Source organism: Pseudoliparis swirei, chromosome 3, assembly GCF_029220125.1.
Source record: "Pseudoliparis swirei isolate HS2019 ecotype Mariana Trench chromosome 3, NWPU_hadal_v1, whole genome shotgun sequence".
NCBI lineage: Eukaryota > Metazoa > Chordata > Actinopteri > Perciformes > Liparidae > Pseudoliparis > Pseudoliparis swirei.
Genome location: NC_079390.1, coordinates 24,719,718 through 24,733,701, shown reverse-complemented (window position 1 = coordinate 24,733,701; position 13,984 = coordinate 24,719,718). Strand labels below are relative to the sequence as shown.

The 13,984-nt window shown below is 43.5% G+C and overlaps 1 protein-coding gene and 2 non-coding genes across 3 annotated transcripts in view; 2 read left to right on the top strand and 1 right to left on the bottom strand.

Annotated features, from left to right (window-relative positions):
- Nucleotides 1–1,669: 1,669 nt before the first annotated feature.
- trnaa-cgc (transfer RNA alanine (anticodon CGC)) lies at nucleotides 1,670–1,741 on the bottom strand. The gene has a single exon. It is a non-coding gene; the product is annotated as a tRNA-Ala (tRNA).
- Nucleotides 1,742–2,552: 811 nt separating this feature from the next.
- Nucleotides 2,553–2,634, top strand: trnas-uga (transfer RNA serine (anticodon UGA)). The gene has a single exon. It is a non-coding gene; the product is annotated as a tRNA-Ser (tRNA).
- Nucleotides 2,635–6,641: 4,007 nt separating this feature from the next.
- Nucleotides 6,642–13,984, top strand: part of LOC130191079 (rap1 GTPase-activating protein 2-like) — a 26,034-nt gene continuing 18,691 nt past the window's right edge. The window contains exons 1-2 of the mRNA XM_056410749.1: nucleotides 6,642–6,696; nucleotides 12,992–13,027. Coding sequence (XP_056266724.1) covers nucleotides 6,653–6,696; nucleotides 12,992–13,027 — 80 coding nt within the window. The 5' untranslated portion in view covers nucleotides 6,642–6,652. The remainder of the gene's footprint in view (nucleotides 6,697–12,991; nucleotides 13,028–13,984) is intronic.

Below are 13,984 nucleotides of genomic sequence, written 5' to 3'. Positions count from 1 at the left end.
ACCGTTCAAAAGTTTGGGATCACCCAGACAATTTCGTGTTTTCCATGAAAACTCACACTTTTATTTATCAAATGAGTTGCAAAATGTATAGAAAATATAGTCAAGACATTGACAAGGTTAGAAATAATGATTTGTATTTGAAGTATTAATTTTTCTCTTCAAACTTTGCTTTCGTCAAAGAATGCTCCTTTTGCAGCAATGACAGCATTGCAGACCTTTGGCATTCTAGCTGTTAATTTGTTGAGGTAATCTGTTGAAATGTCACCCCACGCTTCCTGAAGCCCCTCCACCAGTTGGATTGGCTTGATGGGCACTTCTTGAGGACCATACGGTCAAGCTGCTCCCACAACAGCTCAATGGGGTTGAGATCTGGTGACTGGCCACTCCATTACAGACAGCAGCTGCCTGCTTCTTCCCTCAATAGTTCTTGCACAATGTGGAGGTGTGCTTTGGGTCATTGTCCTGTTGGAGGAGGACATTGGCTCCAATCAAGCGCTGCCCACAGGGTATGGCATGGCGTTGCAAAATGGAGTGATAGCCTTCCTTATTTAAAATCCCTTTTACCTGGTACCTCCCACTTTACCAGCACCAAAGCAGCCCCAGACCATCACATCACCTCCACCATGCTTGACAGATGGTGTCAGGCACTCTTCCAGCATCTTTTCACCTGTTCTGCGTCTCACAAATGTTCTTCTGTGTGATCCAAACACCTCAAACTTGGATTCATCTGTCCAGAACACCTTTTTCCAATCTTGTGTTCTTTTGCCCATACCAATCTTTTCTTTTTATTGGCCAGTCTCAGATATGGCTTTTTCTTTGCCACTCTGCCTAGAAGGCCAGCATCCCGGAGTCGCCTCTTCACTGTCGACGTTGACACTGGCGTTTTGCGGGTACCATTTAAAGAAGCTGCCAGTTGAGGACCTGTGAGGCGTCTATTTCTCAAACTAGAGACTCTAATGTACTTGTCTTCTTGCTGAGTTGTGCACCGGGGCCTCCCACTTCTCTTTCTGCTCTGGTTAGAGCCCGTTTGTGCTGTTCTCTGAAGGGAGTAGTACACACCGCTGTAGGAAATTTTCAGTTTCTTTGCAATTTCTCGCATGGAATAGCCTTCATTTCTAAGAACAAGAATAGACTGGCGAATTTCACATGAAAGTTCTTTTTTTCTGGCCATTTTGAGAGTCTTATCGAACCCACAAATGTGATGCTCCAGATAATCAACTAGCTCAAAGGAAGGCCAGTTGTATAGCTTCTCTCATCAGCAAAATAGTTTTCAGCTGTGCTAACATAATTGCACAAGGGTTTTCAAGGGTTTTCTAATCATCCATTAGTCTTCTAAGGCGATGATCAAACACAATGTACCATTAGAACACTGGAGTGATAGTTGATGGAAATGGGCCTCTATACACCTATGGAGATATTTCATTAGAAACCAGACGTTTCCACCTAGAATAGTCATTTACCACATTAACAATGTATAGAGTGTATTTCTGATTGATTTAATGTTATCTTCATTGAAAAAAACAGTGCTTTTCTTTGAAAAATAAGGACATTTCTAAGTGATCCCAAACTTTTGAACGGTAGTGTATATATATATATATATACACGAGTTTTATATATATATATATATATATATATATATATTAACAGAGTAACCGGAGATGTTAAAAAATGGAGATGCCGGGGATTGAACCCGGGGCCTCGTACATGCGAAGCACGCGCTCTACCACTGAGCTACATCCCCATTGGTTCAACTCGCAATGCAAGTTCCCTGTTTAACCGGTGAGGTCATCGTGACCCACGTCACGTGGTTTTGTTTGTTGTCCTGCACAGAAGTGGTCGCCAACCAGTCGATCGAGACGTTCCCTTGCTCAGTGGTCCTCCAGGTGGGGCGTGTCCCTCTAGTGGGGGGCAGTGGTACTGCAGGTGAGGCGCAGGGGGAATGCAGAAACACCTTTTTTGATAACTTTACATATTACACAAGTTAAAAGTACACAGACATAAAACTCAAACTCAAAAGTCATTAATAAATAAATGTTGAAATGCCTGCACCTTCGTGTACATGTTATGTTTATGTTACGGCATTAACAGGTTACACCTGCGCATGCGCTATAGCTGAGATTCTTGACGACTTCCCAGGTCCAACCTCCATGAGTTCGGCTTTTCTGCTGTTGTCCTTCAAAACAAAAGCTCAGCATTGCAATCTCAATTGTATTATAAGCAGTTTACATCTAGTGAAAACAACTGTATTCATTTTTCTCCCCCTAAAGAATACATTTTACACGAGTTTTTATTTAAGTAATACGGCTCCCGGCCACCAGGGGCCGCTGTTGCATTAACAACGGAAGAAGACGCCGTCTTGGATTTTAGGTTGCAAGTAAGTAGAATACAATATAATTGTTGTTGTTGTTGTTGTCGTCGTTACCCGCCTGGACATCAACGTAAACACTCCTGAGCGGTTGGTCGGACCGTAGTTGTCGGTGTTTTAGGCTTTGTTGCTACGCGACACCCCCAGATGTCTATGAATAGAACAAGAGCCGGAATTGATCACGTAGGCTGCGATGGCCGAGTGGTTAAGGCGTTGGACTTGAAATCCAATGGGGTCTCCCCGCGCAGGTTCGAACCCTGCTCGCAGCGGACATGTGGCTATATCTTTATGTCACTTTAGGAAAAGTGTCACGAGACAACGAGCAACAGTAATATACGTAGTATAACCTGTACTTATTAATACTATATTATATATAAGCAGTAATACACATTTTATTATAAACTGTATTTATCAATACTCTACATCTAGATACGCAGCAATACAGCTTTAATGTAGTATAAACTGGATGTATTACTACTCTAGATAAGCAGTAATACAGTTACAGTGATGGCATCATGTGTTTATTCTTCATACAAGTCACAAAATATGGACTGTTGTTCTCTTCATGTGTGTGCGGGTGTACGTGTGTGTGTGCGAGTGTATGTGTGTGTGTGTGTGTGTGTGTGTACGTGTGTACGTGTGTATGTGTGTGTGCGTGTGTTACGGCCACCTGCTTGGTCTGGCCTTTAACATCAGAACAAAATGTCCCTGTTGTTTAGCAACTTGACGTCTCACCCTGTCCCTCTCACACTCTCTCCCTCCATTCCTCCATCCCTCAATTCCTCTCCCTCTCCTTGAAGTCCTGAGGTGTCTGACAGAGACATCTGTTCTGTGCTTCATGCTGTTGAACTTCTCCTCCAGTGGAGACGTATGTATTCATACTGGTTGTATGTATAATAATAATACTTTTATATTCTATACAGCTCTGAGACTCAAAGACGCAGAACAAAACTGTCATGCGCAGTACACAGAAAGACAACGAGCAAATAAAAAAAGCATAACAATGTGGGTAAAAAAGGACAAATATACTAGAAGCTATGAGTCATATAGTGGAGGGTAAGGGGGGGGCAGGGGGGGGGGGCAGGACTGAGTCATAATGCCGATGTAGCGGACGTGGAGGGGGTCATGATGGAGAAGGTCGGAGAGGGTAAGATGGGTGGAGAGAGTGAGATGGGTGGAGAGAATGAGACGGGTGGAGAGAGTGGGATGGGTGGAGAGAATGAGACGGGTGGAGAGAGTGGGACGGGTGGAGAGAGTGAGATGGGTGGAGAGAATGAGACGGGTGGAGAGAGTGGGACGGGTGGAGAGAGTGAGATGGGTGGAGAGAGTGAGATGGGTGGAGAGAGTGAGACGGGTGGAGAGAGTGAGATGGGTGGAGAGAGTGAGATGGGTGGAGAGAATGAGACGGGTGGAGAGAGTGAGACGGCTGGAGTGAGATGGGTGGAGAGAGTGAGATGGGTGGAGAGAATGAGACGGGTGGAGAGAGTGAGACGGGTGGAGAGAGTGAGATGGGTGGAGAGAGTGAGACGGGTGGAGAGAGTGAGATGGGTGGAGAGAGTGGGACGGGTGGAGAGAGTGAGACGGGTGGAGAGAGTGAGACGGGTGGAGAGAGTGGAGTGGGGTGTCATCAGCATCGCAGTGGAAGTCGAAACCATGACGACGGATGATTTGTCCAAAGGGAAGGATGTAGATGATGATGAAGAGGAGGCTGTAGATGATGAAGAGGACCCAGCACAGAGCCCTGGGGGACACCGGGGTGACGGGGCAGCTGCAGGACTTACTGGTGGTTATCAACTGAACCAGGAGTGTGTACTGTGTGGTACTTTTACTGGAACACAGTGTGTGTACTCTGTGGTACTTTTACTGGAACACATAGCGTTGTGTAAAATCTATAAATCAATAAGTATCTTTGAGTCACACGCTGGTTGTTGGTTTGAATCCCTCTCGATACTGAGTGTGTGTGTGTGTGTGTGTTCTGCCACATACACAGTCATGTATTAAATGATGTAGTCACGGATGTTTCCAGGTCTCTCACATTTAATAACTAACAGTTTCAGTCCAAATGTCTCAAACTGTAAAACGATCCGAATATTTATCAAAGAATCAATACCTCTTTTAGTCACTGATACTAATTATTGATCCATATTAACGGATGGAGACCCTTTTGTCTAAATCAGGGGTGTCCAAAGTCCGGCCCGCGGTCAGATTTCATACGGCCCGCGACATCGGTCATATAATGTGTTATTTGTGGCCCGCCAGATCTGTCAGAATAAATAAATCATAAAAACTTGAAAGACGTAATTCCTCCTTTCTAATGTATCTGGCTCTGCATCCGTGGCGTGAACCCTTCTCGAAACCTATTTGCCATGGCGACGGCAAAAAAAAAAGGAGAAACGTTGACGGTGAGGGCCGCCGCGTTCAGGAGCGGTGGGAATTACTAGTGTTTCCCCTCCCATGAGAACAGGGTGGGGGTCCGCCCCACTGACATGTTCTCTATAGCGCCAGATTACAACATAAGTAATGTCAGGTTGTTTTATTCAACTAAACGGTCGTATATTATTGATCGTATCGACACAGCGGCATGTCATTTCTGTCTCTACGTGGTGGCGTTCACACTTCTCCTGGCTCTCGGTATCGCGGCGGAGCTCCGCCCCCATGCGCACAGACAGGTGCGCACAGACAGGTGAGCGCGCTCCAACCAGCCGGCAGAGAGCGTCCAATATGTCGCGGGAACAGCAAACCGACACCTCTGCGTTCCCACGGTGGTGAAGACAAGCCGTCTCAGAGTCGCTCTCTGCTCCGGGTTCAAGAGCAGAGACGAGGTGGGGCGCGAGGGGGAATGCTGATTCTTTTGTTTCAAGATCTTGTTTGAGAACTTCACATATTACAAACTACACGGACATAAAACTAAGTCATTAATAAATAAAGAGCGAAATGCCTGTCGCCGACTTTCGTGTAAACGTGTACGTTACGACGTTAACCGGTTCAATTCAATTCAATTCAATTCAGTTACGCTGCGCATGCGCGACAGACGAGATTCTTGGAGACTTGCCAGGTGTTACCTCTCAGCGTTCCAGCTGTTGCCCTTCAAAACAAGAGCTCAACATTGAGCTTTATGGAGAGTGGCCGTATCAAGATAAAAGATGAAAAGATATGCACTGTCACTAACACTCAGTAAACTCTTTATGCCCAAATATTTGATCTTATTTTGTTTAATTTTTCACAGGTTGCACTTTATTGATATTATCTTGAAAAGGTATTCAGTGCAAAACAGGTTAATTGCAACGTTATGTAACTCATAGAAATGTAAGGTATTCTATATACAGCTTTTTCATTGTTATCTGACTGAATGAAAGGCAGACTTGGTTATATTATATGTGATTACATTGTCATTTAAAAAATAAAAGTAATTGTGACAGTAAAAATAAATTGTTTTATAACAGTGTATTTTCATGTAACTTTTGTGGTTTAAAAAATGTCTAAAGGAACTATTGGCCCCCAGGCATCTTTACTTTATCACAATTGGCCCTAGTTGCAAAAAGTTTGGACAACCCTGGTCTAAATCATATTAAAAACACTTAATTTTATTTCCTTTCATTTGGAAAACACATAAATTACCATAACAAAGTTCAAATGTAAAATGATCAAAGTGATCAAAGTGATGGGTACAGTCATATTGGATAATTGAATTATTGATGATCAATCATTCCGATCAGCGGCTAAAACAACGAGATCTAAATGTTATATTTTCTCTTTTTTTCTGCAAAATGTATAAAAAGAAAAACCAGGGATTACAAAATAAAATAAAAAATAAAACTTATATAAATAAAATAGAATATAATTATAATTTAAATATATTCACATCTTAAACTGCTCCGATGTTACGCAACACGAAACACAATAAGCTGTTCCCCCTTTACCTCCATTCATTATGGATGAGAGAGAGAGAGAGAGAGGGAGAGAGAGAGAGAGGGAGAGACGTGTGTCCCCCCCCCCCCTCTCTGTGTCTGCAGTGGATTGAAGTGGGAAGGAGAAACATTAACAGCGGGAGGAGGATGAAAAGAGAGACAGAGAAAAAGAGAAAGGGGAAAGAGGGAGAGAGAGGGAGAGAGAGAGAGAGAGGGAAAGAGAGAGGCGGTGTGAAGAAGGGCGTCTGATAGACACGTATTCATAGGTGAAAGACGGTGAAGGGAGAGAGGGAACGAGAAAAGGAAGGAGGAAAGAGAGAGAGACAGAGAGAGGAAAACCAGACACAATAAGAAGAGAAGAAGACAAAGAGGAGAGACCATGCTGAGGAGGAAGAGGAGCGTGTCGTTCGGAGGCTTCGGCTGGTAAGAGAGAGAGAGAGAGAGAGAGAGAGAGAGAGCGAGAGAGTGTCCTTTGATAAATGGGTGAATGATGTCATTACTTCTCTTTTTCACACTTTCAGGAGAGAGGAGAGAGAGAGAGGAGAGAGAGAGAGGAGGAGGAGAGAGAGAGGAGAGAGAGGAGAGGCGGTGAATGAGTTCATTCACAGTGACATCACAGTGTCATGTTGTTGTTGTTGTTGTTGTTGTTGGAGGAGAGGAGTAGCGCTCTGCAGGTGTTCCTCGTTGTTTGACTTCTTTATCGTGTTTTCGGGTTAATGAGTCGCCTCACCAACGCTGCTCTCTGATTGGCTGCCGTGGAGACGAGGAGCTGAAGTGATCCTTTAAGAGTTCTTCTTCTGTGGTGGATTCAGGCGGAGATGGAGAGAATATAAAGGAGCTGCTCGCTCGTCGCTCTCAGTGTGTGTGTGTGTGTGTGTGTGTGTGTGTGTGTGTGTGTGTGTGTGTGTGTGTGTGTGTGTGTGTGTGTGTGTGTCTGTGTGTGTGTGTGTGTGTGTGTCAGTGTGTGTGTGTGTGTGTATGTGTGTGTCAGTGTGTGTGTGTCAGTGTGTGTGTGTGTGTGTGTCAGTGTGTGTGTGTGTGTGTGTGTGTGTGTGTGTGTGTGTGTGGTAACTTTTACACTAGCCTCCTTTTCAATCATTTACATTTTCTTTTTCTAATCTAATTCCCTCCTTCTCTCCTTCTATAGTTCCTTACCTCCTTCTCTCCTTCTATAGTTCCTTACCTCCTTCTCTCCTTCTATAGTTCCTTACGTCTTTCTCTCCTTCTATAGTTCCTTACGTCTTTCTCTCCTTCTATAGTTCCTTACCTCCTTCTCTCCTTCTATAGTTCCTTACGTCTTTCTCTCCTTCTATAGTTCCTTACCTCCTTCTCTCCTTCTATAGTTCCTTACCTCCTTCTCTCCTTCTATAGTTCCTTACGTCTTTCTCTCCTTCTATAGTTCCTTACCTCCTTCTCTCCTTCTATAGTTCCTTACGTCTTTCTCTCCTTCTATAGTTCCTTACGTCTTTCTCTCCTTCTATAGTTCCTTACCTCCTTCTCTCCTTCTATAGTTCCTTACGTCTTTCTCTCCTTCTATAGTTCCTTACGTCTTTCTCTCCTTCTATAGTTCCTTACCTCCTTCTCTCCTTCTATAGTTCCTTACGTCTTTCTCTCCTTCTATAGTTCCTTACCTCCTTCTCTCCTTCTATAGTTCCTTACCTCCTTCTCTCCTTCTATAGTTCCTTACGTCTTTCTCTCCTTCTATAGTTCCTTACCTCCTTCTCTCCTTCTATAGTTCCTTACGTCTTTCTCTCCTTCTATAGTTCCTTACCTCCTTCTCTCCTTCTATAGTTCCTTACCTCCTTCTCTCCTTCTATAGTTCCTTACGTCTTTCTCTCCTTCTATAGTTCCTTACCTCCTTCTCTCCTTCTATAGTTCCTTACCTCCTTCTCTCCTTCTATAGTTCCTTACATCTTTCTCTCCTTCTATAGTTCCTTACCTCCTTCTCTCCTTCTATAGTTCCTTACCTCCTTCTCTCCTTCTATAGTTCCTTACGTCTTTCTCTCCTTCTATAGTTCCTTACCTCCTTCTCTCCTTCTATAGTTCCTTACCTCCTTCTCTCCTTCTATAGTTCCTTACGTCCTTCAATCCTTCTATAGTTCCTTACGTCCTTCTCTCCTTCTATAGTTCCTTACCTCCTTCTCTCCTTCTATAGTTCCTTACATCCTTCTCTCCTTCTATAGTTCCTTACCTCCTTCTCTCCTTCTATAGTTCCTTACGTCCTTCTCTCCTTCTATAGTTCCTTACATCCTTCTCTCCTTCTATAGTTCCTTACCTCCTTCTCTCCTTCTATAGTTCCTTACCTCCTTCTCTCCTTCTATAGTTCCTTACGTCCTTCTCTCCTTCTATAGTTCCTTACATCCTTCTCTCCTTCTATAGTTCCTTACCTCCTTCTCTCCTTCTATAGTTCCTTACGTCCTTCAATCCTTCTATAGTTCCTTACGTCCTTCTCTCCTTCTATAGTTCCTTACCTCCTTCTCTCCTTTTAGTTCCTTACGTCCTTCTCTCCTTCTATAGTTCCTTACCTCCTTCTCTCCTTCTATAGTTCCTTACCTCCTTCTCTCCTTCTATAGTTCCTTACCTCCTTCTCTCCTTCTATAGTTCCTTACCTCCTTCTCTCCTTCTATAGTTCCTTACGTCCTTCTCTCCTTCTATAGTTCCTTACCTCCTTCTCTCCTTCTATAGTTCCTTACCTCCTTCTCTCCTTCTATAGTTCCTTACGTCCTTCTCTCCTTCTATAGTTCCTTACCTCCTTCTCTCCTTCTATAGTTCCTTACCTCCTTCTCTCCTTCTATAGTTCCTTCGTCCTTCTCTCCTTCTATAGTTCCTTACCTCCTTCTCTCCTTCTATAGTTCCTTACGTCCTTCTCTCCTTCTATAGTTCCTTACCTCCTTCTCTCCTTCTATAGTTCCTTACGTCCTTCTCTCCTTCTATAGTTCCTTACCTCCTTCTCTCCTTCTATAGTTCCTTACCTCCTTCTCTCCTTCTATAGTTCCTTACGTCCTTCTCTCCTTCTATAGTTCCTTACCTCCTTCTCTCCTTCTATAGTTCCTTACCTCCTTCTCTCCTTCTATAGTTCCTTACGTCCTTCTCTCCTTCTATAGTTCCTTACCTCCTTCTCTCCTTCTAGTTCCTTACGTCCTTCTCTCCTTCTATAGTTCCTTACCTCCTTCTCTCCTTCTATAGTTCCTTACGTCCTTCTCTCCTTCTATAGTTCCTTACCTCCTTCTCTCCTTCTATAGTTCCTTACCTCCTTCTCTCCTTCTATAGTTCCTTACGTCCTTCTCTCCTTCTATAGTTCCTTACCTCCTTCTCTCCTTCTATAGTTCCTTACCTCCTTCTCTCCTTCTATAGTTCCTTACGTCCTTCTCTCCTTCTATAGTTCCTTACCTCCTTCTCTCCTTCTAGTTCCTTACATCCTTCTCTCCTTCTATTGTTCCTTATAACCTCCTTCCTTGTCTCCTTCTATAGTTCCTTACATCCTTCTCTCCTTCTATAGTTCCTTACATCCTTCTCTCCTTCATATTCCATACCTCCTTATAACCTCCTTCCTTGTCTCCTTCTATCGTTCCTCACAACCTTCATACCTCCTTGTCTCCTTCTATAGTTCCTTATAACCTCCTTATGTCCTTCTCTCCTAGTTCCTTACGTCCTCGTCTCCTTCTATAAATCCTCATAACTGCCTTACCTCCTTCTTTCCTATCTTGTTTCCTCCCATGCCGCCTTCATATCTTACATCCTTCCTTCCTTTATAGATTTTTATTCCCTTACTTCCTTCTTTGGTTCTATGCATCCTTCTTTCCTTTTGTATTTCCTCCCAATACCTCCTACCTTGTATGTCTTTATTTGTCTTTATAACTCCTTTCCTTCCTTCCTTACATCTTCCCCTCAGCCGACAATCTCGTTTCCTCTCTCAGTTCCTTCTGTATAACCTTCGTTCCTTCCAACCGATTGTCTTATCATTTCCTATGAAATGTCCTTCCTAGTTCCTTCTTTCCTTGAACACCGTCTCACTTCACCGGCATCATTTCTTCTCGTTTCCTTTCCTAAGATGTTCTTTCCTTCATCCCTCTCTCCTTCCTTTCCTCCTCCCAGCGTTGAGGGCGAGTGGACTAATAGTTCCAGTCTTTAATAATTCATCTTCACCTCCTCTGACCTCTGAGATGGAGGTTTTAGAGTCCTGGTGGAGGCCTGGCCCCGTACGGTGGCCCTGAAGGACCAATCAGCTCCTCCCTTTACGAGGAGGTCGTTGTTTTGGTGCCGACAGTAAAACTAGCGAGAATAAAACTACGTAAGTAACTTCAGTAAATAGATAGTAAAAAAAGGGAGAAATATTATTGTTTAAATATGTTTAATGTACATAAAAACTAGCCAACATCGTGAGTATGAAACCTCTATCGAGTTAGCTGTTAGCTTATTAGCATTGTGACATAGCTTCTTTTATTTTCCTTTAATTTATTAGGCTAAGCTATTGTGCTAAGCTAGCCTAACAGTTATTGTGCTAAGCTAGGCTAACAGTCATTGTGCTAAGCTAGGCTAACAGTCATTGTGCTAAGCTAGGCTAAGCACATACTATAAATGAATAAATAAAAGTGTAGACTTTATTTGAGTCATACTTGAATACAACCCCTTTTTCTCTTCCACTTTAAAGTTGTTGTTGTTGTTGGTGTTGTTGTTGTTGTGGCTTTGACTGCATCTTGATGTTAATACAAACTTGTTTCAAAATAAAAGTCCTGCTCGCTCCAGTGGACAGAATCCCTCATTCATTTCCTTACAGGGCTTTTATTGTGAAATGTTTGACTCTCACGGTTCTCGTGTAGCAACACAGTGGTTTCACTCAGCTGGCGGCCATTTTGTGTGTGTCTGTGTGTGTGTGTTTGTGCGTGTGTATGGGTGTGTGTGTATTTAAATGTATTATTTATGAGCTGAGGGATTTGAAGGCTTTTAAGTTTCCATTTCTTCCTCCCTCTCCTCTTCTTTCATCCTTTCCTTTATACTTAGTTTTCTCTCCTCTTTCCTTTCCTTTTACAATTTAATTTCCTCTTCTCCCGCCTAAGTACATTTATTTTCTTGATTCCTCTCCTCCTCTCCTCTCCTCTTGTTTCCTCTCTCTCCTCTCCTCTCCTTTCTTGTTTCCTCTCCTCTTGTTTCCTCTCTCTCCTCTCCTCCTCTCCTCCTCTCCTCTTGTTTCCTCTCCTCCTCTCCTCTTGTTTCCTCTCCTCTCCTCCTCTCCTCTCCTCTTGTTTCCTCTCCTCCATCATCCGCTCAAACTTTGTTTTCATTGTTTATCTTTAAATATGTTTTAATCCTTTATTTTAAATCCATTATACTATTTATTATTATATTATTTGTATTCTCTTTTTTCCTTTATTCTTTATTTCATAGTTTTATCTTTCACACTTGATTAACTCATTATTTATATATTTATTTATGTATTTTGTATCATTTGTTCTAACAGACCAAACGTTGTGTGTGTATGTGAAAGTGTGTGTGTCCGAGTGTGTGTGAGTTGTGTGTGAGATGTGTGTGTGTGTGAGGTGTGTGTGTGTGAGGTGTGTGTGTGTGAGAGGTGTGTGTGTGTGTGTGTGTGTGTGTGTGTGTGTGAGGTGTGTGTGTGTGTGTGAGAGGTGTGTGTGTGTGTGTGTGTGTGTGTGTGAGAGGTGTGTGTGTGAGGTGTGTGTGTGTGTGTGAGAGTGTGTGTGTGAGTGTGTGTGTGTGAGGTGTGTGTGTGTGTGTGAGGTGTGTGAGGTGTGTGAGGTGTGTGTGTGTGTGTGTGAGGTGTGTGTGTGAGAGGTGTGTGTGAGGTGTGTGTGTGTGTGTGTGTGAGGTGTGTGTGTGTGTGTGAGGTGTGTGTGTGAGGTGTGTGTGTGTGTGAGGTGTGTGTGTGTGTGAGAGGTGTGTGTGTGTGTGTGTGAGGTGTGTGTGTGTGTGTGTGGGATGTAAATGTGTGATTTACTGGCACAGCAGCACTTTAATAAACAGGTTTGTTATTGCTGTGACCCTCTAAGATCATACATACACACACACACACACACACACACACACACACCTCACACACACACCTCTCTCACACCTCACACACACACACACACACACTGGTCACTAAGGTTGATGGAGTATTCAGATGTAAATCTCTTCCTCTTCGTCTCAATAATGTCTTCATGTTCTTCCAGTTAGAGGACTGAGTCAATATAATGTTAACCTCTCTCTCTCTCTCTCTCATTCTCTCTCTCATTCTCTCTCTCGCTCTTTCTCCCTCTCCCTCTCTCTCGCTCTCTCTCTTTCTCCCCTCTCTCTCTCCCTCTCTCTCTCCCTCTCTCTCTCCCTCTCTCTCTCATTCTCTCTCTCTCTCTCTCATTCTCTCTCTCATTCTCTCTCTCTCGCTCTCATTCGCTCTCTCTCTCTCATTCTCTCTCTCTCTCTCCCTCTCCCTCTCTCTCACTCTCTCTCTTTCTCCCCTCTCTCTCTCCCTCTCTCTCTCGCTCTCTCCCTCTCTCTCTCTCTCGCTCTCTCTCTCCTCTCCCTCTCTCTCCTCTCTCTCTCCTCTCTCTCTCTCTCTCCTCTCTCTCCCTCTCTCTCTCCCTCTCTCGCTCTCTCTCTTTCTCCCCTCTCTCTCTCCCTCTCTCTCTCCCTCTCCCTCTCTCTCGCTCTCTCTCGCTCTCTCTCTTTCTCCCCTCTCTCTCTCCCTCCCTCTCTCTCTCCCTCTCTCTCTCTGCAGGATAGATAAGTCCACAGTCAGCGCTCTGAGATCTCGGTGAGTAACTTCCTGTTTCCTGGCGATTTGGCATTTGTCTGTTTCTCCTGCGCTCTTATTTTGGCGAGCAGAGGTCTCTGCTGTCCTCTAGATGAAGGTTCTGGTCCTCTAGATAAAGGATGGTTCTGTCCTCTAGATGAAGGTTCTGGTCCTCTAGATAAAGGATGGTTCTGTCCTCTAGATGAAGGTTATGGTCCTCTAGATCAGTGGTCACCAACCTTTTTGAGCCCAAGATCCCTGACCTCCGCCTTCATGACCGGCAAGATCTACCTATTGAGGCATTGAGAGAAAACGACGGTCCAGACTGGACTTATGACTTGAGGCTTTTTATTTGGCCTAATTCTAATTGAATGAAATCAAAACACTTTGGTCCAGCTTTCAAATTGATGAGACCAGGAACACAGAATTTAAGTGCAATATAAAAAGTAAGATATTTGTTCACCGCACACAATATGAACAAGAAAAAACACATTTGCAATGAGCAGCTGGATGAACTACCAATATAAATGTTGTATTTATTTACATTACAACACGACACTGACAACATGATCAGTCAGTGCAACTCATGTAAGTTCAGCTCTCATCATAATGCCATCAAGTCATGTGACTCCAGTCAGTGCTCTGTCTGTGACTGAACTCTGTCTGTGAGCTTGTAGTTAGTTCATAAGCAGACAGCCAGTCTGAGGCAGTCTGTCAGCTGTCTGTCAGTAATCCAGCTCCTGGTCTTTGATTTGGTGATTTTCTCAACTTCATTGATGGGTTTTTCGGGGCAAATTTGGTATTCATGAAAGTGTTCTCATCTGGGATTGGTTCTGAAGTCAGCCCGTTGGTGAATACGTTCACATCAGCTCTACAGACATCCTCAGATTTAAATCATTATAATAATAATAAATATGAGATCCTCATTTGTGACTCCTGCATCTGTGCTTTTTCAAATAATAGAATAAATACAATTGC